Genomic DNA, 27348 nt, shown 5'->3' on the forward strand with positions numbered 1-27348 from the left:
CCTGGTAGAGAACGGACCTGTTAACACAGTGGGAGAAGGTAAGGACGGGACAGACTGAGAAAGCAGAACTGACACATATACACTTATCATGTCACCTAGTCACTCAGCCGAGTCTGACTCTTTGCCACCCAATGGTCCTCCAGGCTCCTCTGTCCATGGGATTCTCCAAGCAAGAATACTGGAGTGGGTTGCCATGCCCTCCTCCAGGGGATCTTCCTGACCCAGGGATTGAACCCAGGTCTCCCATTTGGCAGGCAGATTCTTTACTATCTGAGCCACCAGGGAAGCCCCTATTAATAGTATGGGGCTAGACTAGACATCTCTAGCACAGTTTAATGGCTTGTACCCGTGCATGCTGTCACTTCACTTGCGTCCAGCTCTGTGAGATCCTATGGACCATAGCCCACCAGGCTCTTCTGTCCATTGGATTCTCCAGGCAAGAATACTGAAGTGGGCTGCTATGCCCTCTTCCAGGGGTCTTCCTAACCCAGGGATCAAACCCGCATCTCTCAAGTCTCCTGAATTGGAAGGCAGGTTCTTTACCACTATTGCCACCAGGGAAGCCCATGTATATATATATACTACCATGTATAAAACAGGTAGTTAATGGGAAGCTACTATTTCACACAGAGAGCCCAGCCTGGAGCTCTGTGATGACACAGAGGTGTGGGAATGGGAGAGGAAGGCTCTAGAGAGAGGGTACATGTAAACAACCTCTGTGTGTGTTTGTGTATATAATATATATTTAGTTATGACTGATTTGCATTGCTGTACAGCAGAAACCAACATAATATTGTAAAGCAATTCTTCACCAATTAAAAAAAAGGGAAAAAATGGATAATTCCTATATTCAGGCACCTCTACTACCTCTTTCTTCCCCTATACCTAAATTAACAAATATTTATTCAACAGATGAAGGGTCTAAATTTGTGTAAAATATTGGGATTTAACGAATAAAAGATACTTATCCTCATGAAACTTACATTCCAATGGGAAGAACACAAAAAACAAGCTATAAATTACAGAATACATTTTAAAAGTGATGTTTTATATATTAAAAAATATATTTATATATATTTATATATTTAAAACACAGCAAGATGAGTAAAATGGTTAATTGCAATTTTAAAATTAATCTTTATTGGAATACAGTTGCTTTACAATGCTGTATTCAAATTGCAATTTTAAATACTGTGATCAGAGTAGATCTCACTGGCAAAGCTACATTTAATCAGAGACTTGATGGATACATGAAAGTCAGCTATGCAAACAAGTAGAGCAAGAAAGTTAGAGAAAACAGGCAGGCAGCAGCATCCCTAGCATGTTTCAGAAACAGTTAGTACAGCTGTAGCAGAGTCAGAAGTAAGAACAGTAATAGATGAAACGTGTATTTATACGACTCCATAGAATCTTTTACTCTGAACACAGCATATTTTGAGCAGGGAAGTGACACACTTTGAGATTCACTCTAGCAGTTGTGCCAAGAATAAACTGAAGGACACTATTAGAAGCATGAGGATGATTTATGAGACTACTGTAGCAAATCACACAAGAAATGATGGTGGTTGAAACTAAGTTAGTATCATGGAACTAACAATAATGATGTAGAAGTTGTGGGACTGGGGGATATATTTTAAAAGTGGAACCAAAAAGATGTTCTGGTAAGTTTGTCTTTGGGTATGAAAAAACAGTGAAGTCAAAGATGATCCCAAGATTTCTGGCCTATGCAAGAGAAAAATGCAACAAACTGAGATGGGGCAAGGCTGCCAGGGCAAACAGCCTGGAGTAGGCGTCAATTCAATTTTGGATATACAGTTGACCCTTGAATAACACAGAAGTTAGGGGTCCCAACTGATCAGTCAGTCAAAAATCCAAGTATGACTTTATAGCTGACCTTGAAATACATGATTCCACATCTGCAGATTCAACCAATCTTAGATTGTGTAGCACTGCAGTATGTATTTAGTGGGGAAAAAAAAAATCCACATATAAGCAGACCGACACAGTTCAAACCTGCACTGTTAAAGGGTTCACTGTACTATATGAGAAAGCAGACACTCAAGCAGAGATGCTACAGTCTGTAGAACAGACAAAACTGAAATTTCAGGAGAGTACTGAGCCAGAAATATGAATTTGGACATTGCAGGCATATGGATGGTATTTAAAGTCATAAGACTGTAATCATAGATCATGGAGTGAGGCCTGGCACATCCAACGTTTAGAGAAGCAATCAGTGTGGTAAAAGGAAAACTAAAAAGTAGCCAAGCATTCAACAAATAAAATGTACTGAGAAAATGAACAACTGTGTCAAATGCTGCTGATATATAAGGTATTAAGACAATGACTGAGAAGTGACTTCTAGTCTTAATAATGCAAAGGTTACCAGTAACCTTGAAAAGAACAATGTTGGGAGAATGCTGACAGTCAAATATGTATATTTAAGAGGCTAGGACAGGAGAAAATGGAGATCATTCTTATTAGCAATTCTTTCAAAACTTTTGTTGCAAGAAATAAAAAAAGAACGGAGACAGTTGTTGTTAGAAAAAGCAGGTTAAAGAGAGAGAGTCTTGTGTTTTTCTTTCATTTTTAAAGACAGAAGGAAAGTTTCAGAATACTAAAATGCTGATAGAAATAACTGCTAGAGACTGAAAAAACTGAAATTGGCAGAGATGGCCAAACTACCAATGTCCTCGGCTACATAACATAAGATGGAATCTAAGTGTATCTTAATTGGAGCAACTGGCTCTATAGAGGAAGAGGGTTTAAATAAGATAACAGAAACGTAGAGCTGTGGGTGCAAGTAGATATGTAGATATGGTAGAGGGAGCCTGCAGAAGTACTCTTTCGATTGCTTCATTTTCCTCAATGAAGTAGGAAGCAAAACCAGTATCTGGGAGTGAGGACAGAGGGTGACATGTTGGACATTTTAGACAGAGAAGGTGTGAATGCACAGCACAGTTGCAGGCAACACTAGGGTGTCTCTGAGGTTAAGTGGTCATGAACTGGGCAAGCAACTAGTTGGTGTCAGTATTTCTTCTCCTGTGATATGTATGTAACCACATAAGCAAAGCATTAGGATGGTGGTTCTGCCAAGGAAGCTCAACCAAGTGGGATATGGAGTCAAGGCTAAATGCCAGGGAATGAAAATGATTAGCCATAAAATTAAAGAGAAAATGGCTTAAGTGAGAACATAAAGAAATGAGATAAAGTGAAAGAGTCGTACAATCAATGGATTAAAATAAGTCACTGTATGGGGAATAACTGTGGAAGTCTGGTACTAAGCAGAATGAGCTAGAATGATGGGATAAGTGTTTACAAAAAGAAATGCTTAAAATGGAACACAACTATTGAAAATGCCAAGGTCTAGCATATGATCATAGATTTGAATGGCAAATACAGATGACGTAAACCTTACAAAAGAGCTCAAAAACATCAAGACCAGAGTGTCAGAAGGATCAAATCTGCGCGTATTACAACTGCCAGAAATTCTTAGAATTTCTTAGAACTGTAGAATTTCACAGATTACCACTGAGTTAGGAACTAAAATCTGTGAAAGAGAAAGTAGAATGACCCAAGGGTTGTATGTGAAAGTACCAATGAGCAATACAAACAATGGCATTTGAGATTAACATCTGGAGATTTTTCAGGAAGGTAAGAGGAAGAATGGTCCCAAAAATAGCAAGTAGAAGACCTACTTCATATCTCTGGGCCCAGTAACACACGAGATATCAAAGGAAAAACAGCACCAGATAAGAAGACTACGGTGGAAGCAGTGTCCTAGAGTTCTGTTTCCATACAGCAAAGGACGTACAGAAAGGGATCAAAAATGAGCCTGAGAATACAGAGACCCTGCTGATGACAAACCATGAGTTACAGAGAACAAGTATCAGAAACTGTCACATGGAAAGCTTCATGGGAATTAAAGCAGAGCAAATGAGGGGAGACCTGGGAGTGTGGGGCTTTTCTTGGATGATAAACAGGGGTAAAGACTATAATATCAGTCCTAGCAGATTTAAAGGAGATAATGGTAGAGAGGGTGTAAATACTGCCGGTAAAGAAGGGTGGGGCCTGGGACTTTCTCTTTTAATCCATGGAGAAGAAATCCTAGCTCCAGCGAGTCAACAACATCTTCACTCCAGATGAGGACAGAAGAGTCAGAACTGTGTGGTCTTAGAACATGAAGGTTTAGTCGTGACCCTTATTTTGAGAGAAGCAAACTCACTCCTAATGTGTATGTTACATCTTGCCTCAGGATGACAGAGTGAAGGGAGCTGAGAAGTTCTGAGAAGGCACAGTGAGTGTGAGGATCTCTCCATCCATGATAATGGGGGAAGAAGGTCTATGAGATGCCTTCCAAAATGAGAGGCCTCTATTAAATAGCTTTATCAATTTTACAGTTAAGAATTCAACATTTACATCACCATCCTCCCTACTTCTATCCTACTCAATCTAATTTTATCATAAAATGTTTATTTAAGATATCAAATTTAACATGGCCAAAACTTAACTATCAACTCCCTACATACACCTAACAAAGTATGTCTTCCCACAGTCTTCTACACCTCAGTAAATTCAAGCCTAATTCTTCTGCTACTTTTGGTTAAGATGAAAGCGAAAAATCTTGGTGTCATTGGTATCTCATATAAATCATATATCAACAAATCCACATATAAGTTTCATGCATCAAATCCCAGTCCAAAACATATACAGAACTTGACTCTATCTTACTATCTCCAATGTTAGTCTAAACCACCATTATGTCTTGCCAAAATTATCAAAAACAATCTCCAAGCTAATCTCATTATTCTGTCCTTGCTCCTTCTTTAATCTCTCTTCACTAGAGCTAGTGTGATATTTTTAAAACAACCATCAAACCATTCCACTGCTCAAAAGCTTGAGCATCTGACTCAGTAAAAGGCAACATTCTTACAATAAATCTACAAAGCGCTAAATAATTTGGCCCTTTCTATCCTTACCTCATCTGATAACCATCTACCCCTTGGTATCTGCACTCAGACCATACCGTTACTCAAAGATGTTAAATATGCTACTATCTCAGCCTGTTGCACTTGGTTTATCTGAAACATGCTCCTTGCCAAATTTAACCAACGCCTGATCCCTTTCTTCCTTCAGTCTCTACTCAAATGCCACTTCATCATGAAAGCCTTTTAAAACCACCCTATTTAAAATAAAACCCCGCAAACCTGCACGCTCACATGCTCTGTCCCAATTTCCAGAGCATTTTTCTCTATGATGATCACCACCTGATTTATTTAGTATTTATTTCACTCTACCATGAAAAATTAAGTCATGGGGACAGTGACTTTACTTTGTTCACAGAAATATACCATACCAAGCACTCAGTAAGCATACACCTACTTGTTGAATTATTAAGTGATTGTAAACACTGTCCAATATTGAGCCAAGGAGTGTAATATTTTCTTGAACATTTTTTCTTTTGGAATTGATAAATATCCTTTGCTCTCATTTGCTTAACTCTCAATGTACTGATCCCAAACATTTCTAATGTTCCATCAGATATGTCAAACACTTGTCAATAATATTTTTTAAGATCATGGCACCTGGTCCCATCACTTCATGGGAAATAGATGGGGAAACAGTAGAAACAGTGTCAGACTTTATTTTGGGGGGCTCCAAAATCAGTGCAGATGGTGACTGCAGCCATGAAATTAAAAGACGCTCACTCCTTGGAAGGAAAGTTATGACCAACCTAGATAGCATATTCAAAAGCAGAGACATTACTTTGCCAACAAAGGTCCGTCTAGTCAAGGCTATGGTTTTTCCAGTGGTCATGTATGGATGTTGAGAGTTGGACTGTAAAGAAAGCTGAGTGCCAAAGAACCGATGCTTTTGAACTGTGGTGTTGCAGAAGACTCGAGAGTCCCTTGGACTGCAAGGAGATCCAACCAGTCCGTTCTAAAGGAGATCAGTCCTGGGTATTCTTTGGAAGGACTGGTGCTGAAGCTGAAACTCCAATACTTTGGTCACCTCATGCGAAGAGCTGACTCATTGGAAAAGACTCTGATGCCGTTGAGGGATTGGGGGCAGGAGGAGAAGGGGACGACAGAGGATGGATGGCTGGATGGCATCGCTGACTCGATGGACATGAGTTTAGGTAAACTCCAGGAGTTGGTGATGGACAGGGAGGCCTAGCGTGCTGCAATTCATGGGCTTGCAAAGAGTTGGAGACGACTGAGTGACTGAACTGAACTGAAAAGACCTAAGATAACAAATTCAATAGAAGCAGTTCAATTTTTTTTCTTGAGGCATCCTTCATGGGCTCCTTAGCCCTCAAGCTTCAGTATAAACTAGCTAGTATACACCTGTCATTCTAGGCATTACCATTCACTTTCTTGATTTACTAATATTTTTGTGGATCACATTCTCTAACAGCTCTAGAAAGTGGTGTATAGGAGGCAGTTTCTGAACCCTTGCATGCTGCAAAATGTCTACATCTTACTCTCACATCGATTAACAGTTTGGATATAGAATTCTAGGTTGCAAATCTTTCCCTGTCAATCTCCCAACTGTTGCAGTTAGTTTCAGCATCTTCTGCCTCCTAGTATTGCTACTTTTAAAGATCCTATTTAGATTCCCATTTCTCTGTAGGTTACCTACTCGATTCTTTGGCAACTCTGCTTATCTCCATTCTAACCCATCAAGTATCATCCCTTTATGATGATATATAACTGACAGAAATCCTTTACTGTTAGTGCAATGGCATTAAATGGGTCATTTCAGACTGGCAATTCTAGGTTTATAGGAGAATTTCTTATATTACTTGGTAATTTCTTTTTCTATAATTCATACTGGTAAGCAAAAGACTTCTTATACTTTTTAGATCTTTTAAAAATCTTTCTGTTTTGTTTTCTAGGAGGCTAAATAGAATTTATCGAACCTATCGATTGGATTTCCCTGGTGATCCAGTGGTGAAGAATCCATCTGCCACTGCAGGAGACCCAGATCAGATCCTGTGTGGAAAGATCCCACATGCCATGGGCAACTAAACCAGTACGTCACAACTACTGAGCTCACTGCCACAACTGCTGAAGGGAGCATGCCTACAGCCCACACTCCACAAGGCAAGCCACGGCAGCAAGAAGTTTGTGCACCACAAGGAAAGTACCCTCCACTCACCACAACTAGAGAAAGCCCAGATGCAGCAATGAAGACTCAGCACAGCCATAAATAAATGATTTTTAAAAAAGAAAAGACCAATTGAGTTTTTTACCTATCATACTTCCAAGAGTTCTTTTGTATTTTACTCACTTGTTGGGGGGTGGGGGTGGGGGCCTGTGTCACTAGCATGTTGTAAGATCTCAGTTCCTCCCCCAGGGATGGAACTTGCACCCCCCTACAACAGAAAGTGGTAGAAATCAAAGTGCAGAGTCTTAACTCCCAGACTGCCAGTAAAGGCCTTTAAACTGCTTCTTTTGTAGAGGCTCTGTCATTAATCTGTAACCAACAGCTTGTCACTAACTCAGAATGCCATAATTTTTATTTTACTTCTCCTTTGGTTCCTATGTTACGTCCTTTCATGCTCTTTCATGTGGATGGCTGCATCAATCAGAGACATGTGCAGCTGTCGTGACTAACAGTGGCTCATAAGACAAGAACAAACGCGGGCAGCTGATGCTGTTAACAACATCAAAGCTAGAACCTCTGAGATGCTCTTGCCTTTACCCTCATGAACATATAATAATGTCAGAGTTCCAAGAATCATCCAAATTCAAGGAAGGGAAAAGGAGGAAGATGGGTGATACCAGCAACTTCTGTCCCTTTTATCAAGAAGGTAAATACTTTCTGAAAATCATGCTCTAAACAGACTTCTGCTTGTATTTTAGGAGAATAAACTGTAGATGAGAACTATCTTAATGCCAGAAATGTTGAGAAAGGGAATACTTAGCTTTTCTAGTCCCTATATTTGAAGCCAGATGAGAGATAAACGTTGAGAATTCTTAACTATCTCAAAATGCATGGCTTATGACACTGGCTCTCATCAGAAGTCAGATGACCCTTCCACTGATTCACATCCATTTATATTTAAATATACTTTAAAACTGCTTATAATCATCTGTGAGAGACAGTAGAATCTATGAACTGATGGGCTTCACTATAAGGCAATCTTTTTAATCAGAAATGAACACCAAATAGCAACATTAGAAGGCCTCTTCTAAATATCTACTTCCTCCAGAGAGTGAAAAAACCTCTAATTACAGCAAGCAAAGTGAGAAAGACGTTTTTTGTTGCTTTTATTGTTGTTCAGCTGCTGAGCTGAATCGAGTCCTACTCTTTGCCACCCCATAAACCATACATAGTACATCAGGCTCCTCTGTCCTCCACTATCTCTTGGAGTTTGCTCAAATTCACATCACTGAGTTGGTGATGCTATTTAACCATCTCATCCTCTGTTGTCCTCTTCTCCTCCTGCCTTCAATCTTTCCCAGCATCAGGCTCTTTTCCAATGAGTCAGCTCTTTGCAACAGGTGGCCAAAGAACTGGCGCTTCAGCAACAGTCCTTCCAGTGAATATTCATCATTGAATTCATTTAGGATTGACTGGTTTGACCTCCTTGTAGTCCAAGGACTCTCAAGAGTCTTCTCTAGCACCACAGTTCAAAAGCATTAACTCTTCGGCACTCAGCCTTCCTTATGGTCCAACTCTTACATCCATAGATGACTACCGGAAAAACCAAAGCTTTGACTATGTGGACCTTTGTCAGCAAAGTGATGTCTCTGCTTTTTAATATGCTATCTAGGTTTGTCACCACTTTTCTTCCAAGGAGCAAATGTCTTTGAATTTCATGGCTGGAGTCACTGTCCACAGTGATTTTGGAGCCCAAGAAAATAAAATTTGTCACTGCTTCACTTTTTCCCCTTCTATTTGCCATGAAGTAATGGAACTGGATGCTATGATCTTAGTTTTTTTTTGAATGTTGAGGTTTAAGCCAGCTTTTTCACTCTCCTCTTTCACCCTCATCAAGAGGCTCAATAGTTCCGCTTCACTTTCTGCCATTTAAAGTGGTATCATCTGCACATCTGAGATTGTTGATATTTCTCCCATCAATCTTGATTCCAGCTTGTGATACGGTCAAGCATTTGAAATGATGTACTCTGCATGTAAGTTAAACAAGCAAGGTAACAACGTATAGCCTTGTTGTACTCCTTTCCCAATTTTGAACCCGTCGCTGTTCCATGTTCACTTTCTTATTCTACTGTTGTTGTTCAATTGCTAAGTTGCATCTGACTCTTTTGTGATCCCATGGACTACAGCCTGTCAGGCTCCTCTGTCCATGAGATTTCCCAGGCAAGAATACTGGAGGGGGTTGCCATTTCTTTCTCCAGGGAATTTTCCCAACCCAGGGATTGAACCCGGGTCTCCTGCTTTGCAGGCAAATTCTTTACCATTGAGCCACCTGGGAAGCACAGTGAAGAATAGTGAAATGTAAAAGTTCACTACTGGCAATCTGGAATCAAGTTGGGTACATGAATGTCCCACTGTTTAATATGCAGATTTACACTTTAATTTCCTCAATTATAGCCAAGTACCTCATCCAGACCCTCCATCTACACCTATTATCCCCCAAGTCAAGAGCCTCTGATTTTACTTATCCAGAGAATAAGCCTAACTTTTGTGATACCTATCACCTCCAGATCCTGAGCCACCATAGACTTCTGGGAAGTAGATCAAGTGGCTTCCTTTATACCTCATTTGCATGATCCTGGATTGTAGTTCACTCAACTCACTAGGTCAACGATCAGATCCAAAAATATTCAATCCATTTCCCTTGTTTTGAAAAACTAACTGAAATGTTCAATGGTGTCTCATTTCATTCTTGTCCTTTATACAGGTCTATACTTTTTTTTTTTAATGAATTAGAATCTTTTTTTCTTGTTTTAAACTTTTGGCTGTCGAGAATCTTTGTGGCTGCACTTGGGTTTTCTCTGGTTGCAATGCTCAGCCTTCTCTTGTTGCAGACCACAGGATGTAGAGTGCAATGGCTCCGTATTTATGGCACATGGGCCCAGTTGCTCTGGCATGTGGAATCTTCCCAGATCAGAGATCAAACCAGTGTTTCCTGCATTGCAAGGTGAATTCTTAAACAGTGAACCACCAGGGAAACCCTAGACATTTTTCATACTTATTTACTGTGAACAGAATTACTAGAGAGAGGAGAAATAACCCCATGGTTTAGCTAGAAACTATGCAGTACTTTGAGATAAAAAAATTTCATAAAATTCTATAGATGCAGGGTTTCCCTGGTGGCTCAGTGATTAAAAAAAAAAAAATCCACCTGCCAATGCAGGAGACATGGGTTCAATCCCTTATCCAGGAAGATCCTACATGCCGCAGAACAACTAAGCCCATGAGCCACAGCTATTGAGCCTGTGCTGTCTGGGAATCGCAACTACTGACACCTTCGCATCTTGCTCTGAAACGAGGAGCCACCACAGTGAGAAACCCGAGCCCTGTACTTACAGAGCAGTCTCCATTTGCCACAGCTAGAGAAAAGCCACTGCAGCCACAAAGACCCAGCACAATCAAAAACAAATACATATAAATACTAATTTTTAAAAATTCTATAGATGCTTTCCTTTTTTGAAAACAATGAGACTGTTAAGAAAACCAAAAATCTCAATAAAGTGTTTTTAGGAAAAATAAGGAATTCCATGTTGGTCTGGTGGTTAGAACTTTGTGCTTTCACTGCCGAGGGCCCAGGTTCAATATCTGGTTAGGGAACTCTGAAAAGCCTGGCAGCATGACCATAAACAAAATATAACAACGGTCAGACTGCTACTGAGCCCTTACTGTGTTAAGCACTTCATGGGTACAATTCTCAATTCAAACCTCACACCCACTTTAGGGTGGTACTACTAAATTTTCTCTATTTGAAAGATACACACTCGTGCACATACATACCAGAGTTCACCATCTGTATCACTATACTATGTAGCAATCACCTTTAAAAGAATGGGCGGGTGAGAGGGGACTAAAAAATATAAATATAGAATATGTAAGTCAGTGTGGTAAAGCATCCTCCTGTCAATGTAGGAGATGTAAGTGACATGGGTTCAATCCCTGAGTCGGGAAGGTTCTGTGGAGGAGAAAATGGCAACCCACTCCAGTGTTCTTGCTTGGAGAATCCCATGGACAGAGGCGCCTAGTAGGCTACAGTCCATAAGGCCAGAAACAATCGGACATGACTGAGTATACATATAAGTTAGTAATGCTTCTGGAATGAGGCTAAAGTTCGATCAAGAAAAAATTCACATCTTTCTTATAAAATCAAGATTCATCATAAGAGCCTACAAAAAGTATAACAAAATCAAGCTAAGGAAAGAATAAAAACAAAATAAACTATAAGAATTAGAATATTTCTTTAAAAATATAATAAACTATTTAAAAAATTAGACTGCTAAAATGACCAATGACTCAAATCTATGGCTATGCTAATAAACAATAAGGAAATAAACTTAGCTGTTCAACATTATAAATAAGAAAGAGAGAGAAACACAGATTTCCATAAAATCTTTTATGGTCTATTTCTAAGGAAATACATTTTTTAAATCTCTACTAGATGGTGGGATTTTCTAAGAAAATATGTACCGTCACAATTACATCAATGAATCAAGAAGAGATGGGAAACCCAATTTGATTAATAAGCATGTGAGAAACTGAGCCCCTTGAACTAGCCCTAAAAGGCCTTAAGTCCAGACATGGAAACAGAGTAGATAAGCTGGAATGAAAGGAAGTCAAGATACCAAAGTGAACTGGCTTTAAGAAATAGTTCCTGAAACAGACTCTCTATGATTTCAATACCTTCAGACCATGGAATTTCTGCACCATGCTTTACATCCCTGGATATGTTTCAGTGTCTCCTGGTTTATAGTCTATGGGAACTTGAATAGAATTTGTATCCTGCTGTTGTGTGAAAATTGTATAATTTGTAATTATGTTGAATTGGTTCATGGTGCTTTTCAGGTCTTCTACTTTCCTGGCTATTCTAATTTTTGAGAGTTTGATATTAAAACTCCAACTAAAAATCTTAATTTATCTACTTGAAAAAATAACTATATATAGTGGAACTATATGTAACTTTTTACATATAGTTTCTCCCTTGTGGCTCAGATGGTAAAGAGCCTGCCTGCAATGTGGGAGACCCGTGGTTGATCCCTGGGTCAGGAAGATCCCCTGGAAGAGGAAATGGCAATCCACTCCAGTATTCCTGCCTGGAAAATCCCATGGACGGAGGAGACTGGCAGGCTACAGTCCATAGGGTCTCAAAGAGTCGGACACGACTGAACAACTTCACTTTCACATGTAACTTTGTTCTGTATTTTCCAAGTCTTTTGCAAATGTGTTATCATATACTGTCATAATTTAAAAAAATAAAAGGAAACAACAATAAAAGCAATAGTTCTATGGACAGTGTTCTGTACGTTAAGAAAAGCAAACCGTTAAGAGTATAAATAGGAGATAACAGATTATAAGAATTGAACTTTGCCCAAAGAGACGTCTGGCCTTTGCCCTCAGCAGCTGAAAGGGCATCTCTAAGCCCTTGAAATGTACTGCCTGACAAAAGCACCTTTGTTTCAACTTGGGGCCTTTAAGGCCACATGCTAATGATATGATTTATTGTAGGGTCTTCAGCTCAATCTCAGGAAGGGCTGGAGACAGGTCAATTACATGGACAGTAAACTCCATCTGTATCCACATGACAGAATTCCAGTAAAAATCCTGGACGCCAAGGCTCATGCAAGCCTCCTCGGATGGCAATATTCCCTTCATGCTGTCACACATCATTGCTAGGAGTTAATTACATTAAGAATTTCACTGAGAAAAGACAACTGGAAATCCCACATTTAGAACTCTCCTAGACTCTGCCCCATGCCTTTTCCTTGGATGATTTTAATCTATATCCTTTTCACTGTAATAAATGTTAGCTGTAAATATACAGCTTTCAGTGAGTTGTAACAAATTATTATATCTGAGGGTAGTCTTGGGAAATTCTGAACTTGGAACTGGTGCCAGAGTGAGTATGAATAAGATAAATTTTATTTAAAAGCGTGAATGGTTTGGGGGATATCACCCCAAATTCTACAGCTGGTATCAGAAGTAAGAGAGGATCTGTGAATTGTCCTCTAACTTCATAGTTAACATCAAAAGTGGGATTCACTAGAATGACACTGACTCACTGAAACTTGTGGTAGGGAAGGAGCAGGAAAAGATGACAAGGGTTATGAACCTTTGATTCTTGGATGACTATCTACTCAATGATAGTATGGAACTGCAGCTGTGGTTATTAGAGGTAAAAGTTACCAAAAGAACTTAGAAACTAGATCCAACTCCCTAGGAGTTGACTCACTGGATAAACAAGGAAATGCAAACTAATAAGAAACAAGGTAATTAAACAATTTCTTGGATATTGTCATCTGTACTAGCTAAAATGAAGAGTGTGTTGGGACAGATCCCGACACTGGGCAAAGCTTAGATTTCAGCCAGGCTGAGCTACAGCCACTAGCCTCAGGGCCATTCCAAATGGAAAAATTACACTGGGAAAACAGGCAGCACCTCTACGACTCCCAATAACAATGTAGTCCAGGTTGAGGAAAGACAAAATCAAGAAACTAATGAAACCAGATTGTACAATGCTAAGGAATTATTTCATTTTGTGGACTGACATTGTATGCTTCCTGAAAATACCTTTATGAAAATACTGTGAGAGTGACAACGCTTAGAGGCAATATTGTTGATTTTAAATGCTGCAGAATAGAAGAGCAATGTTTGAGCTGATGTGGGACCCACCACTCACTGCTGAACAACCACAGATGGTTATCCAAAATCTCAATACACAGCAGGTCATTCCTGAGTGGACAGCTAGCTGAGTGGACTGGATAAAAGCCCCTGTAAAGGGGCTTTTTTATACCCTCAGACAGGTGATTGTCCTTCTCCTATAAATACCAACTAGAACTTCTCAGAAGAACTGACTGACATGCTTCTTATTTAAGCCCTGAGAAATCAGCATTATGAAGATCAGGATATTCGTCTACTGAGTACACCTCTTACTAAGGTCAAGGTAAATAAATACAAATTAGTGAAAGTGAAGTGAAGTCGCTCAGTCCTGTCCGACTCTTAGCGAGCCCAAGGACTGTAGCCCACTTGGCTCCTCCATCCATGGGATTTTCCAGGCAAGAGTACTGAGGTGGGGTGCCATTGCCTTCTCCGCCCACACAAGCACTGCTGCTACTGCTGCTAAGCTGCTTCAGTCGTATCCGACTCTGTGCGACCCCACAGACAGCAGCCCATCGGGCTCCCCCGTCCCTGGGATTCTTAAGGCAAGAACACTGGAGTGGGTTGCCATTTCCTTCTCCAATGCATGAAAGTGAAAAGTGAAAGTGAAGTTGCTCAGTCGTGTCTGACTCTTAGCGACCCCATCTGCAGCCTACCAGGCTCCTCCGCCCGTGGGATTTTCCAGGCAAGAGTACTGGAGTGGGGTGCCATTGCCTTCTCCGAAATAATACAGTTAAGAGGGACCCTTATACATGGGTACCCCCATGTAATTTTTCTGCTGCAAAGCCTAGCAATAATCTGAGATGCCTCATCAGATTTATTGTCTCCGCTTTATGGGCCTTACAGATGCTGAGAAAACTGGGGTGATTCACAAGAACATAGAAAAAGACAAACAAGAGAGTCAAGGGATTTATCCCAAAAGGATGAAAAATTTTAGATGGCTGTTTGAAAATGGGGAGAGGGGAAGATATGAATAAAGCAAACAATGATGGGGTTGAAACAAAGGTCTTAATGCAGCACTCTAGGGGGTTGGGAGGACCAATGGGAGCTACTGCTGGTCCTCAATGGTAAAAGGCATTAAACAACTCTGTTATATTTACCCTAGTATGAAGAAATGGTAAAAGCTGGAGGGTAAAGATGACAATGAGAACCTGACCTTGTACTCCCTGGAGCAACTATTCCATGGATTAATCAAATTGAGAACTGAAGGAGAGGCCAGGGTCTTCTGGCTCAAAGTCCAGCTGGAAAACACAAGGTAATATGCATTTGTGTGGGTAAAATAGCCTGGGGTTGGATAAAAGACATTTCTGGGACTCCCTGACATGGGAGCCTAATGTGCTATGTTTCTAAAACCTGCTGAAGTCATAATGGGGATTAAGGTTAGATTGGGAAGAGAGGGATGGTTGACAGCATTAAAGTCAAAATCTGGGTAAAAGCCGGAATATACGGATATGAACAAACTATGTGAAATAGTTTTATCTCTCCTTTATATGATTACTAGAATGGGTATTACTGATATTGTCTAATATTGTAAAACACAAGACATACATGTTCACCTTAAGGCAAGTCTTGATTAGACATGCTAAATGGGAACAAAACTGTCTTGAAGTCCACAGAAGTTGTCGACTTGAGACAGTACAGGATAACCTAATGAATAAAAAGAATTTATGACTTTAATGACAAGTGAGAAGCTGCTATGCTCTCATTTGTACCAATGAGCTCTTTATACAATAACCATGTGTACCCTGTGAAAAAAGCAAATGGTTCATCCAGTTAACAGTAGACTATTCAAAGCTTGAACTCAATAATGCCCCCACAGCATCAGCAGTCCTTGATATGGTTTGAACAATAAAAAATATATACACAGCAGACTTAATAAGTGGCATTCAGGGACTGAACATGAAAAAAAACTTTTCCCTCTAACTCTGAAGAAAAGCCAAATGCAGCTTTTCATGTGGAAAGACCCTAATTTATGTTTACTATACTAACCACAGGGTTATTTCAGTTCACCAGCTTACTGGTATATTTTGTTTAGAAGAGATTTAGGTATAATGCAGGTCCTGAGTATAATATTATGTTGATCTCATGGTACTATCAGAAACTAAAGATAAAGGTAAGACTGACTTATATGCAACGGGGACACACATGAACAAAAGAGACTGTTACCAAGCACAGCAAAGCTCCAGGGACCTGCCCTAACTGGGAAAGTTCTTAGGAATAACCTAGGCAGGAGCCAGCTTTATCACTCCACAGGTGAGAAAATAAACAAACAGCTTCTGCCACCTACATCCCTAGAACTAAACAAGCAGCGCCAATATTTGGTTGGTGTATTTGATTTCTAAAGAACATATACTCCTCATCTGGGAATGGGGCCTGAACTATGTCTGAACAGCAAAAAGCAGTCTTTCTTTTGATGCTTATGGACCCTGTGATCCACAACTAGACATGATTTTGGAAGTGTTAGCAACATATACGCAGATTTAAACTTACGGTAAAGACCTCTGAGGGCCACTCAGCAGAGATCCAGGATTTTGGACCAGAAAGTTTCTGGATGCTATGGTAAAACATATGCTTAAGAGAGAATTACTAGTTTGCCACTGAGCACTGAGGTTGACACCGTGACTGAAGGGTACAACATAACCATGAAACCTGAAATACCCCTTATGTCTTGGGTGACAGGAGAAAACAAATAAGGAAGGCAGAGTCCAGAAGTGTTCCACAAAAACAGAGATGGTTTGTGCAGGAACATGCAACCAAGAGGATGCAAAGAAATATTTATCGTATTTATGAGCAGGTGAAAGTGAAAGTGTCAGTCACTCAGTTGTGTCCAGCTCTTTTGAGACCCCATGGAACTGTCGCCTGCCAGGCTCCTCTGTCCATGGGATTCTCCAGGCAGTAATATTGGAGTGGATTGCCATTTCTTTCTCCAGGGGAGCTTCCTGACCCAGGGATCGCACCAGGGTCTCCTGCACTGTAGGCAGATTATTTATTGTCTGAGTCACTATACTCTCTATCCCGCTTAACATGACTTTGGAACTACCAAAGGAACTGCTGAATGCTATGGTCACATAGGTGGTACTCTAAAAGCAGCCATTAGCTAACAAAGAGCTGCGTGGTTTATGGATGGTGGTTCCAAAGTGTACGGAAAGCAATCTGTTTAGAAGGGTACCACTTTAACTGAAGAATGTAATAATGAATCATATCAATGAGCTGGCCTGCATGCTGTTATCCCCTATATATGGTTTTTTACTGAATCCTGAAGTTGGTATGACAAGAGAGGTAGTCTTGAGGACTGTTTCCTAACTTCGTGCAGATGATAAGGAAACAGTCTGGTAAGACTCGCTAATGAATGCTATATCCTGAACACTTCTGTGCGGTATCACGGAAGGATGTTTTTAAGTGAGGCACAACATGTCAGCCAAACGGTACTGGCAGCAGTGCAGACAGAGCAAATTTGACGAGGTAAGCCTCAAAGCAAGGACACTGGCTGAAAATGCGCTGCGACAGGAGCCGAGGCTTTCAAGTCCAATGCCACTGGTTCTGCCACAGTTTACCCAGGAAATCTGAAGTGCGAAAGAACTAAAGAGAAGGTAGGAACATTCAAGAGGTAAGTAGGACTTGGATACAAGTAGTAAAGGAAAGTGGTGACGGAAAAGGAAGGATGAATTATGGTTAAACTTTGAGGTGTGGATGAAGCTATTCTTTCACAGGAAAAACAACGCTGTGTTCCTATTATTTTTGCTTTACACCATTAATTTAAAAAGCCACAAGAAGTCTAAAAGCTCAAAAACCTGACAGCAGCTGTGAGAAAGTAATTTAATGTCTTACTGAGATTTATTACAAGACAAGGATAAGATCTGGACCCAAAGTGAAGGCATCTACAAAATTAGTCACCTCCAATAAAACAACAGCCAAATTGTAGGTAAGAAGAAACATTTTGTAACAAAGGATCTATAACAAAGTTTGAAGTAGTATTTCTACCCAAATGGGCTGTAGAACAGAGAAAGGTGTCTTGAAAAAGAAAACAGAACATTACCTTTATAAGATCAAGTTTGAAAGATTCCACATACTGTATTTTATGTTCTGAATATCACATGGGAGAAAATGACCAAATGAGCTGAAACAGATCTGGAGGCGAACTGACTATGTTCAAGTCCTAGCACTACCACTTATGGGGACATGCTGTATACATTATTAAAGCTTTCTGTGAGTAGACTTGCTCACTTTGAAACAGCTGAGATATCAGTACCAACACTTCATGGGCAGTTGGTATGAATTAAACAAACATGTGGCATTCAGAAAAGTGCCCAGCACAAACTATGGATGCAATACCTGTTAGCGAATAGGATTCATGTAGCCTCTCTTTAAAGAGAACTTTAAAAATTCTAATGGCTCTAACAAACTAAAAGCTCTAAAACATCCTAGAGTTAAAAATTTAAGTGTGGTTAATTGAACTTAACAACTAACTAGAAATTTCAGTACTTTCCAGAACAGTTCTGATGTGACAGGCTGGTGATAAGTGAACATTATTGCATTCTGAGGGTAAAAGAGGGTTGAAATACAAAGCTATATTTTAATGAATTAGTAACTATGCTACTTAGATGTTTATAAATCCCCAGTTTTTCTACAAACTAAATCTGACATGAAATCAGTATATTTCCATGCTTTGATGCTAAAATGGCTATCAGTGATATGCATGAAAATATTACCTTTTAACATGACAGCCCAAAGCCCATAACCCTGTGATAAATACCACAGAACACTTGGGAAAAAAAAAGTGAGTTTGAACCAGAGGGACTGTATATAAAGAAATAATATAACTCTATTACTGCAACCCAAATCCATGTACTAATTAATACATTTTCAATAAATGTCCATAAGACAATTAGATCTCCCAACATTGCAGGCAGACGCTTTAACCTCTTAGCGACCGCTGTTATTATAGATATGAATATAGAAACCATTAAATATTTTACCAAGAAATGTATCTTGCTCTAAGACATAAAACATACAAAAAATATCTGTTTTAGGAAAAATAATTTCATAAGCTCTTTTAATAATATTTCTTGATAAGCAATAACGACTTCTGTACCTATGTTCTTTGTGTTCCAATAGCTGACAGTCTCTACATGTCAGTCTATCACACGTTTCACAGAAAAGCTTCAACTGTTCTTGTTTGTGAACAGGGCAGAAAACAGGGCGCTGACCAGATGCTCCAACAGACTCTGCAGTAAAATAAAACATATATTGTAAAAATAAACAAAGTCTTTGTCTAACTTTATAAATTCTTACCGTTATTGGTATCAAAAGCTTGAAAAGTTAAGTACAAATGCTACAGGGGCAAAAGACAGAGATCAATAGTAATCATTAAAACAGCTTCTCTCTTACCTGAGACGTCTTCTTTCTTCCTGATCAAGTGATCTTTCGTGAATTTTACTCTTTGATGTGCTTCAATGCACGTCTTACACAGCCATTCTCCACACTCAACACAAAAGCCAACTGCACTTGCATTGTCTTCACAACTAGTACATACCTAGAGGAGGAAAGAAATGCTAACCTACATTAAATTTACAAAATATGGATCCACAAAATAAACAAGTAAAACCCTTCTACCTTACTCTCAAATATACCAATTCACTGTACCTAGAATAAAATCATCCTGCTATCCATTTCTCTTCAACAAAATCCTTCCCTTCCAGATCAAACATTCAGGTGGGAAAAATCTAAGTCTCAGAACACAAAATTGACACAAGCTTTGAATTTTTAAGTGATAACTTTTAATCTCTTTTAGCCAGGTCTGAGGGTGTAGAATAAAGATACTCTTCACTTTCAAACTGAAAGATGAAACTAGGGCATAACTACCCAAAATTATGTAACACAATTTAAGCATGTTTTCTTACAACTTACGTTCTGATATGAAGAAAGTAATATAAAGAAAAATTGAGAAGCATACCTGTTCTGATTTCTCATCAGAACTGCTAGGAGTTTCAGATGTATCTTTCACAAAATAATTATCCACGAGGTCTATCTGTCTGCATTCTTGGCGGCATACTGGGCACCGTATTACACCAACTACAACAAAAAACAATAACATTAAGAAATATTTTCAGGAAAAAATAAGGAAATTATACACGATGCCTATACGGGAACTAATCATTCATACGTCATAGATAAGAAGAAAGAAATAAGCGTTAAGAGCTGAGTAAAATGTTATTTCACTGAGTTATTTCATAGGGGGAAAATAACATCCATTTGGGAAGATAAAATAAGCATTAATATGCAAATAAAAAAACTTAAAGCTGCTTCTTCATTAAAATATGTGGTTGATAATAATGGCACCCAAAGATAACCAGATCCAAACCACTGGAAAACTGTATACCTCTATGAGGCAAAGGAGATTTTGCAAGTGTGATAAAATTAAAGCTCCTGCGATGGTAACACTGTCCTGGATTATCTGATAGGCCCTAAAATGTCATCAGTTCAGTTCAATCATTCAGTCATGTCTGACTCTTTGCAACCCTTTGGACCACAGCAGGACAGGCCTCCCTGTCCATCACCAACTCCTGGCGTTTACCCAACTCACGTCCATTGAGTCGGTGATGTCATCCAACCATCTCAACCTCTGTTGCCCCTTCTCCTCCTGCCTTCAGTCTTTCCCAACATCATGGTCTTCTCCAGTGAGTCAGCTCTTCGCATCAGGTGGCCAAAGTATTGGAGTTTCAGCTTCAACATCAGTCCTTCCAATGAAGATTCAAAATTGATCTCCTTTAAGATGGACTGTACAGTAATGCTGAAGAAGCTGAAGTTGAATGGTTCTATGAAGACCTACAAGACCTTTTGCAACTAACACCCAAAAAATATGTCCTTTTCATTATAGGGGACTGGAATGCAAAAGTAGAAGTCAAGAAACACTTGAAGTAACAGGCAAATTTGGCCTGGGAATGCAGAATGAAGCAGGGCTAAAGCTAACAGAGTTTTGCCAAGAGAACACACTGGTCATAGCAAACACCCTCTTCGAACAACACAAGAGAAGACTCTACACATGGACGTCACCAAATGGTCAACACCAAAATCAGATTGATTATATTCTTTGCAGCCAAAGATGACGAAGCTCTACTGTCAGCAAAAACAAGACGGGGAGCTGACTGTGGCTCAGATCATGAACTTGATATTGCCAAATTCAGACTTAAATTGAACAAAGTAGGGAAAACCACTAGACCATTAAGGTATGACCTAAATCAAATCCTTTATGATTATACAGTGGAAGTGAGAAATAGATTTAAGGGACTAGATCTGATAGATAGAGTACCTGATGAACTATGGACAGAGGTTCCTGCATTGTACAGGGAGACAGGGATCAAGACCATCCCCATGGAAAAGAAATGCAAAAAAGCAAGATGGCTCTCTGGGGAGGCCTTACAAATAGCTGTGAAAAGAAAAGAAGTGAAAAACAAAGAAAAGGAAAGACATAAGCATCTGAATGCAGAGTTCCAAAGACTAGCAAGGAGAGGTGAGAAAGCCTTCCTCAGCTATCAATGCAAAGAAATAGAGGAAAAGAACAGAATGGGAAAGACTAGAGATGTCTTCAAGAAAATTGGAGATAACAAGGGAATATTTCATGCAAAGATGCTCAATAAAGAACAGAAATGGTATGGACCTAACAGAAGCAGAAGATATTAAGAAGAGGTGGCAAAAATACACAGAAGAACTATACAAAAAAGACCTTCACGACCAAGACAATCACAATGCTGTGATCACTCACCAGGAGCCATACATCCTGGAATGAGAAGTCAAGTGGGCCTTACAAAGTATCACTATGAACAAAGCATACTGGAGGTGATGGAATTCCAGTTGAGCTGTTTCAAATCTGAAAAGAAGATGACACTGTGAAAGTGCTGCACTCAATATGCCAGCAAATTTGGAAAATTCAGCAGTGGCCACAGGACTGGAAAAGGTCAGTTTTCATTCCAATCCCAAAGAAAGGCAATGCCAAAGAATGCTCAAACTACCGCACAATTGCACTCGTCTCACATGCTAGTAAAGTAATGCTCAAAATTCTCCAAACCAGGCTTCAGCAATACGTGAACCATGAACTTACTGATGTTCAAGCTGGTTATAGAAAAACCACAGGAACCAGAGATCAATTGCCAACATCTACTGAATCATCAAAAAAAGAAGAGGGTTCCAGAAAAACATCTATTTCTGCTTTATTGACTATGCCAAAGCCTTTGACTGTGTGGATCACAATAAACTGTAGAAAATTCTGAAAGAGATGGGAATACCAGACCACCTGACCTGCCTCTTGAGAACCTATATGCAGGTCAGGAAGAACAGTTAGAACTGGACATGGAACAACAGACTGGTTCCAAATAGGATAAGGAGTATGTCAAGGCTGTATACTGTCACCCTGCTTATAACTTCTATGCAGAGTACATCATGAGAAACGCTGGGCTGGAAGAAACACAAGCTGGAATCAAGATTGCCGGGAGAAATATCAATAACCTCAGATATGCAGATGACATCACCTTTATGGCAGAAAGTGAAGAGGAGCTAAAAAGCCTCTTGATGAAAGTAAAAGAGGAGAGTGAAAAAGTTGCCTTAATGCTCAACATTCAGAAAATGAAGATCATGGCATCTGGTCCCATCACTTCATGGGAACTAGATGGCGAAACAGTGATAACAGTGTCAGACGTTATTTTGGAGGGCTCCAAATTCAGTGCAGATGGTGACTGCAGCCATGAAATTAAAAGACTCTTACTCCTTGGAAGGAAAGTTATGACCAACCTAGATAGCATATTGAAAAACAGAGATATTACTTTGCCAACAAAGATCCGACTAGTCAAGGCTATGGTTTTTCCAGTGGCCATGTATGGATGTGAGAGTTGGACTGTGAAGAAGGCTGAGCATCGAAGAACTGATGCTTTTGAACGGTGGTGTTAGAGAAGACTCTTGTGAGTCCCTTGGACTGCAAGGAGATCCAACCAGTCCATCCTAAAGGAGATCAATCCTGGGTGTTCGTTGGAAGGACTAAAGCTGAAACTCCAATACTTTGGCCACCTCATGCGAAGAGTTGACTCATTGGAAAAGACCTTGATGCTGGGAGGGACTGGGGGCAGAAGAAGGGGATGTCAGAGGATGAGATGGCCGGATGGCATCACCGACTAGATGGACATGAGTTTAGGTGAACTCCAGGAGTTGGTGATGTACAAGGAGGCCTGGAGTGCCGTAATTCATGGGGTTGAAAAGAGTTGGACACGAATGAGTGATTGAACCGAACTGAACTCAAAATGGACTGCTTGGCTCTCCTTGCAGTCTAAGAGACTCTCAAGAGTCTTCTCCAACACCACATTTCAAAAGCATCATTTCTTTGACAATCAGCTTTCTTTATAGTCCAACTCTCAGATCCATACCGGACTGGTGGAAAAACCATAGCCTTGACTAGACAGAATTTTGCTGGCAAAGTAATGCCTGTCCTTTTTAATATGCTTATCTAGGTTGGTCATAACTTTCCCTCCAAGGAGTAAGCGTCCTTTAATTTCATGGCTGCAGTCACCATCTCCAGTGATTCCTGAGCTCCAAAATATAAAGTCAGCCACTGTTTCCACTCTTTCCCCATCTGCCATGAAGTAATGGGATGGATGCCATGATCTTCATTTTCTGAATGTTTAGCTTTAAGGCAACTTTTTCACTCTCCTCTTTCACTTTCATCAAGGGGCTCTTTAGTTCCTCTTCACTTTCTCCCATAAGGGTGGTATCATCTGCATATCTGAGGTTATTGATATTCCTCCCGGCCATCTTGATTCCGGCTGGTGCTTCATCCAGCCCAGCGTTTCTCATGATGTACTCTGCATAGAAGTTAAATAAGCAGGGTGACAATATACAGCCTTGGCATACTCCTTTTCCTATTTCGAACCAGTCTGTTGTTCCATGTCCAATTCTAACTGTTGCTTCTTGACCTGCATACAGATTTCTCAAAAGGCAGGTCAGGTGGCCTGGTATTCCCATCTCTTTCAGAATTTTCTACAGTTTATTGTGATCCACACAGTCAAAGGCTTTGGCATAGTCAATACAGCAGAAATAGATGTTTTTCTGGAACTCTCATCCTTTTTCGATGATACAGTGGATGTTGGCAATTTGATCTCTGGTTCCTCTCTGTTTTCTAAAACCAGCTTGAACATCTGGAAGTTCAGAGTTCATGTATTTTTGAAGCCTGTTTGAAGAAATTTGAGCAATACTTTGTGGGCATTGAGATGAGTGCAATTGTGTGGTGGTTTGAGCAATCTTTGGCATTGCCTTTCTTTGGGATTGGAATGAAAACTGATCTTTTCCAGTCTTGTGGCCACTGCTGAGTTTTCCAAATTTGCTGGCATATGGACTGTAGCACTTTCACAGCATCATCTTTTAGGATTTGAGATAGCTCAACTGGAATTCCTTCACCTCCACTAGCTTTGTTCGTAGTGATGCTTCCTAAGGCCCACTTGACTTCACATTCTAGGGTGTCTGGCTCTAGGTGAGTGATCACACCATCATGATTATCTGGGTCATGAAGATCTTTTTTATACTGTTCTTCTGTGTATTCTTGCCACCTCTTCTTAATATCTTCTGCTTCTGTTAGGTCCATACCGCATCTGTGCTTTATTGAGTCCATCTTTGCATGAAATGGTCCCTTGTTGTCCCTAATATTCTTGAAGAGATCTCTAGTCTTTTCCACTCTATTGTTTTCCTCTATTTCTTTGCATTGATCACTGAAAAAGGCTTTCTTATCTCTCCTTGCTATTCTTGGGAACTCTGCATTCAAATGGGTATAGCTTTCCTTTCCTCCTTTGCTTTTCGCTTTTTTTCTTTTCACAGTTATTTGTAAGAACTCCTCAGACAGCCATTTTGCTTTTTTGTATTTCTTTTTCTTGGGGATGGTCTTGATCCCTATCTCCTGTACAATGTCTCGAACCTCCGTCTACAGTTCATCAGGCTCTCTATCAAATTTAATCCCTTGAATATATTTGTCACTTCCACTGTATAATCATAAGGGATTTGATTTAGGTCATACCTCAATGGTGTAGTGGTTTTCCCTACTTTCTTCAATTTCAGTCTGAATTTGGCAATAAGGAGCTCATGATCTGAGCCACAGTCAGCTCCTGGTCTCGTTTTTGCTGACTGTATAGAGCTTCTTCATCTTTGGCTGTAAAGAATATAATCAATCTGATTTTGGTGTTGGCCATCTGGTGATGTCCATGTGTAGAGTCTTGTCTTGTGTTGTTGGAAGAGGGTGTTTGCTATGACCAATGCATTCTCTTGGCAAAACTCTATTAACCTTTGCCCTGCTTCATTCTGTACCCCAAGGCCAAATTTGCCTGTTACTTCAGGTGTCTCTTGACTTTCTACTTTTGCATTCCAGTCCTCTATAATGGAAAGGACATCTTTCTTGGCTGTTAGTTCTAAAAGGTCTTATAATCACAGCCGGTCTAACAAGAGGCAGGCAGGGAAGATTAGACTACAAAAAGAGGATAAGGCAGCTGATAATAAAAGCAGCGATTAATGTGCTTTGGAGATACAGACACAAGCCAAGAAATATAGGGGGGCTACTATAAGCTGAAAAAAGAAAATGGATTCTCTCCTCAGAGCCTCCAGAAGGATCAAGACATGCCGACACTTTGCCTCTGGTCCAGTAAAACTGACTGCAAACTTTAGCCTTTAAGAACAGTTAAGAGAATAAAATGTATGTTGTTCTAAACGCAAGTTTATGGCAATTCTGTTATAGCAGAAATAGAAATACACAATCTTCATCTTATAAATTCTGAGTTGATTAAGAGCAACCTGAATTCATCCTAATGTATAATGTGGGGAGAAAGATATTCTGAGACTTAACATGCCAGTGTTCTAGCATCTATCAGAAGAAACAAACCTGCCAAGGTAAAACGGAAGTTACAGTTAGTTACAGAAAACAGCAGCACAGTCAACACAACAGAGTGACTACTATACATCAGCCATAAAATTGAAAACCACAGACATAATCCTTACTTTTAAGAAAGGGCTGAAGACTAGTATTTTACAGTTTATACCATGTACAATAGTAGGAAGCACCATACAAAGACAAGGATATAAATAGTCCAAAGAGTGGTCCATGTAAGAGATATAGCTCAGTGGTAGTGAGGGTTAGGTGGTAGGAAGAAGGAACTAGACACTCTACTAACCACTGTGTTTGGCCATGTTTGCATGTTTGTGTGGGGACTCAAATGTGTGTATGTAATCCACTACCTATTCTTTGAAATTCCTAAGATTAAAATAAGGGAAGAAATCCTGTATGTTGCAACAATAACTTTTTTTTTAATTTTAGGAAATTAAAAAGTCTTTGAGCTCTCCATCTTGATTTATGCTTGAGTTATGTGCCACAGTTGCTTTGAAATCTTTGATTATCAGTAGTTTTCCTAATTTGTTTAAGAAATAATCCACTTTCATCTGCTTTTTAAGCTCAGTTCAGTTCATTCGCTCAGTCGCGTCTGACTCTTTGCGACCCCATGAATCACAGCACGACTCACCCCATGAATCACCCCATGATTCACAGGCCTCCCTCTCCATCACCAACTCCCAGGGTTCACTCAAACTCATGTCTATCGAATCGGTGATGCCATCTAGCCATCTCATCCTCTGTCATCCCCTTCTCCTCCTGCCCCCAATCCCTCCCAGCATTAGGGTCTTTTCCAATGAGTCAACTCTTCACATGAGGTGGCCAAAGTACTGGAGTTTCAGCTTTAGCATCAGTCCTTCCAATGAACACCCAGGCCTGATCTCCTTTAGGATGGACTGGTTGGATCTCCTTGTAGTCCAAGGGACTCTCAAGAGTCTTCTCCAACACCACAGTTCAAAAGCAACAATTCTTCGGCACTCAGCTTTCTTCACAGTCCAACTCTCACATCCACACATGACCACAGGAAAAACCACAGCCTTGACCAGACAGATCTTTGTTGGCAAAGTAATGTCTCTGCTTTTCAATATGCTATCTAGGTTGGTCATAACTTTCCTTCCAAGGAGTAAGAGTCTTTTAATTTCATGGCTGCAGTCACCATCTGCAGTGATTTTGGAGCCCCCCAAAATAAAGTCTGACACTGTTTCCACTGTTTGCCCATCTATCTGGCATGAAGTGATGGGACCAGATGCCATGATTTTAGTTTTCTGAATGTTGAGCTTTAAGCCAACTTTTTCGCTCTCCTCTTTCACTTTCATCAAGACACTTTTTAGTTCCTCTTCACTTTCAAGAGGGTTGCATGAATCCTTCTAGTCTTCTAATTCAAGAGCATCTCTTTGACCCAAGGGTGCATTCAGCTAAACCAGGCAAGTGCTTAACTGCATGGAAAGCACTTTGAAGACAAAAAAAGAAATGTTCTTTCTTTTTTTTGTAGCCTTCCTAATACCCTAGAGAAGGAAATGGCAACCTATTCTTGCCTGGAGAATCCCATGGATAGAGGAGCCTGGTAGGCTACAGTCCACTGGGTCCCAAAGAGTCGGACACGACTGAGCGACTTCACTTTCACTTTCTGC

At 40.0% G+C, this 27348-nt stretch overlaps 1 protein-coding gene across 2 annotated transcripts in view; it reads right to left on the bottom strand.

Moving 5' to 3' along the window:
- The window catches only part of TRIM33 (tripartite motif containing 33), a 144605-nt gene that overhangs the window by 58975 nt on the left and 58282 nt on the right, over positions 1-27348 (bottom strand). For both annotated transcript variants that reach the window (XM_069601307.1, XM_069601301.1), the window contains exons 2-4: positions 19766-19884; positions 19201-19345; positions 18905-19037 (exon numbers count right to left, since the gene is read on the bottom strand). In XM_069601307.1, coding sequence (XP_069457408.1) covers positions 18905-19037; positions 19201-19345; positions 19766-19884 — 397 coding nt within the window. The remainder of the gene's footprint in view (positions 1-18904; positions 19038-19200; positions 19346-19765; positions 19885-27348) is intronic.

This window comes from Ovis canadensis, chromosome 1, assembly GCF_042477335.2.
Source record: "Ovis canadensis isolate MfBH-ARS-UI-01 breed Bighorn chromosome 1, ARS-UI_OviCan_v2, whole genome shotgun sequence".
Classification (NCBI taxonomy): domain Eukaryota; kingdom Metazoa; phylum Chordata; class Mammalia; order Artiodactyla; family Bovidae; genus Ovis; species Ovis canadensis.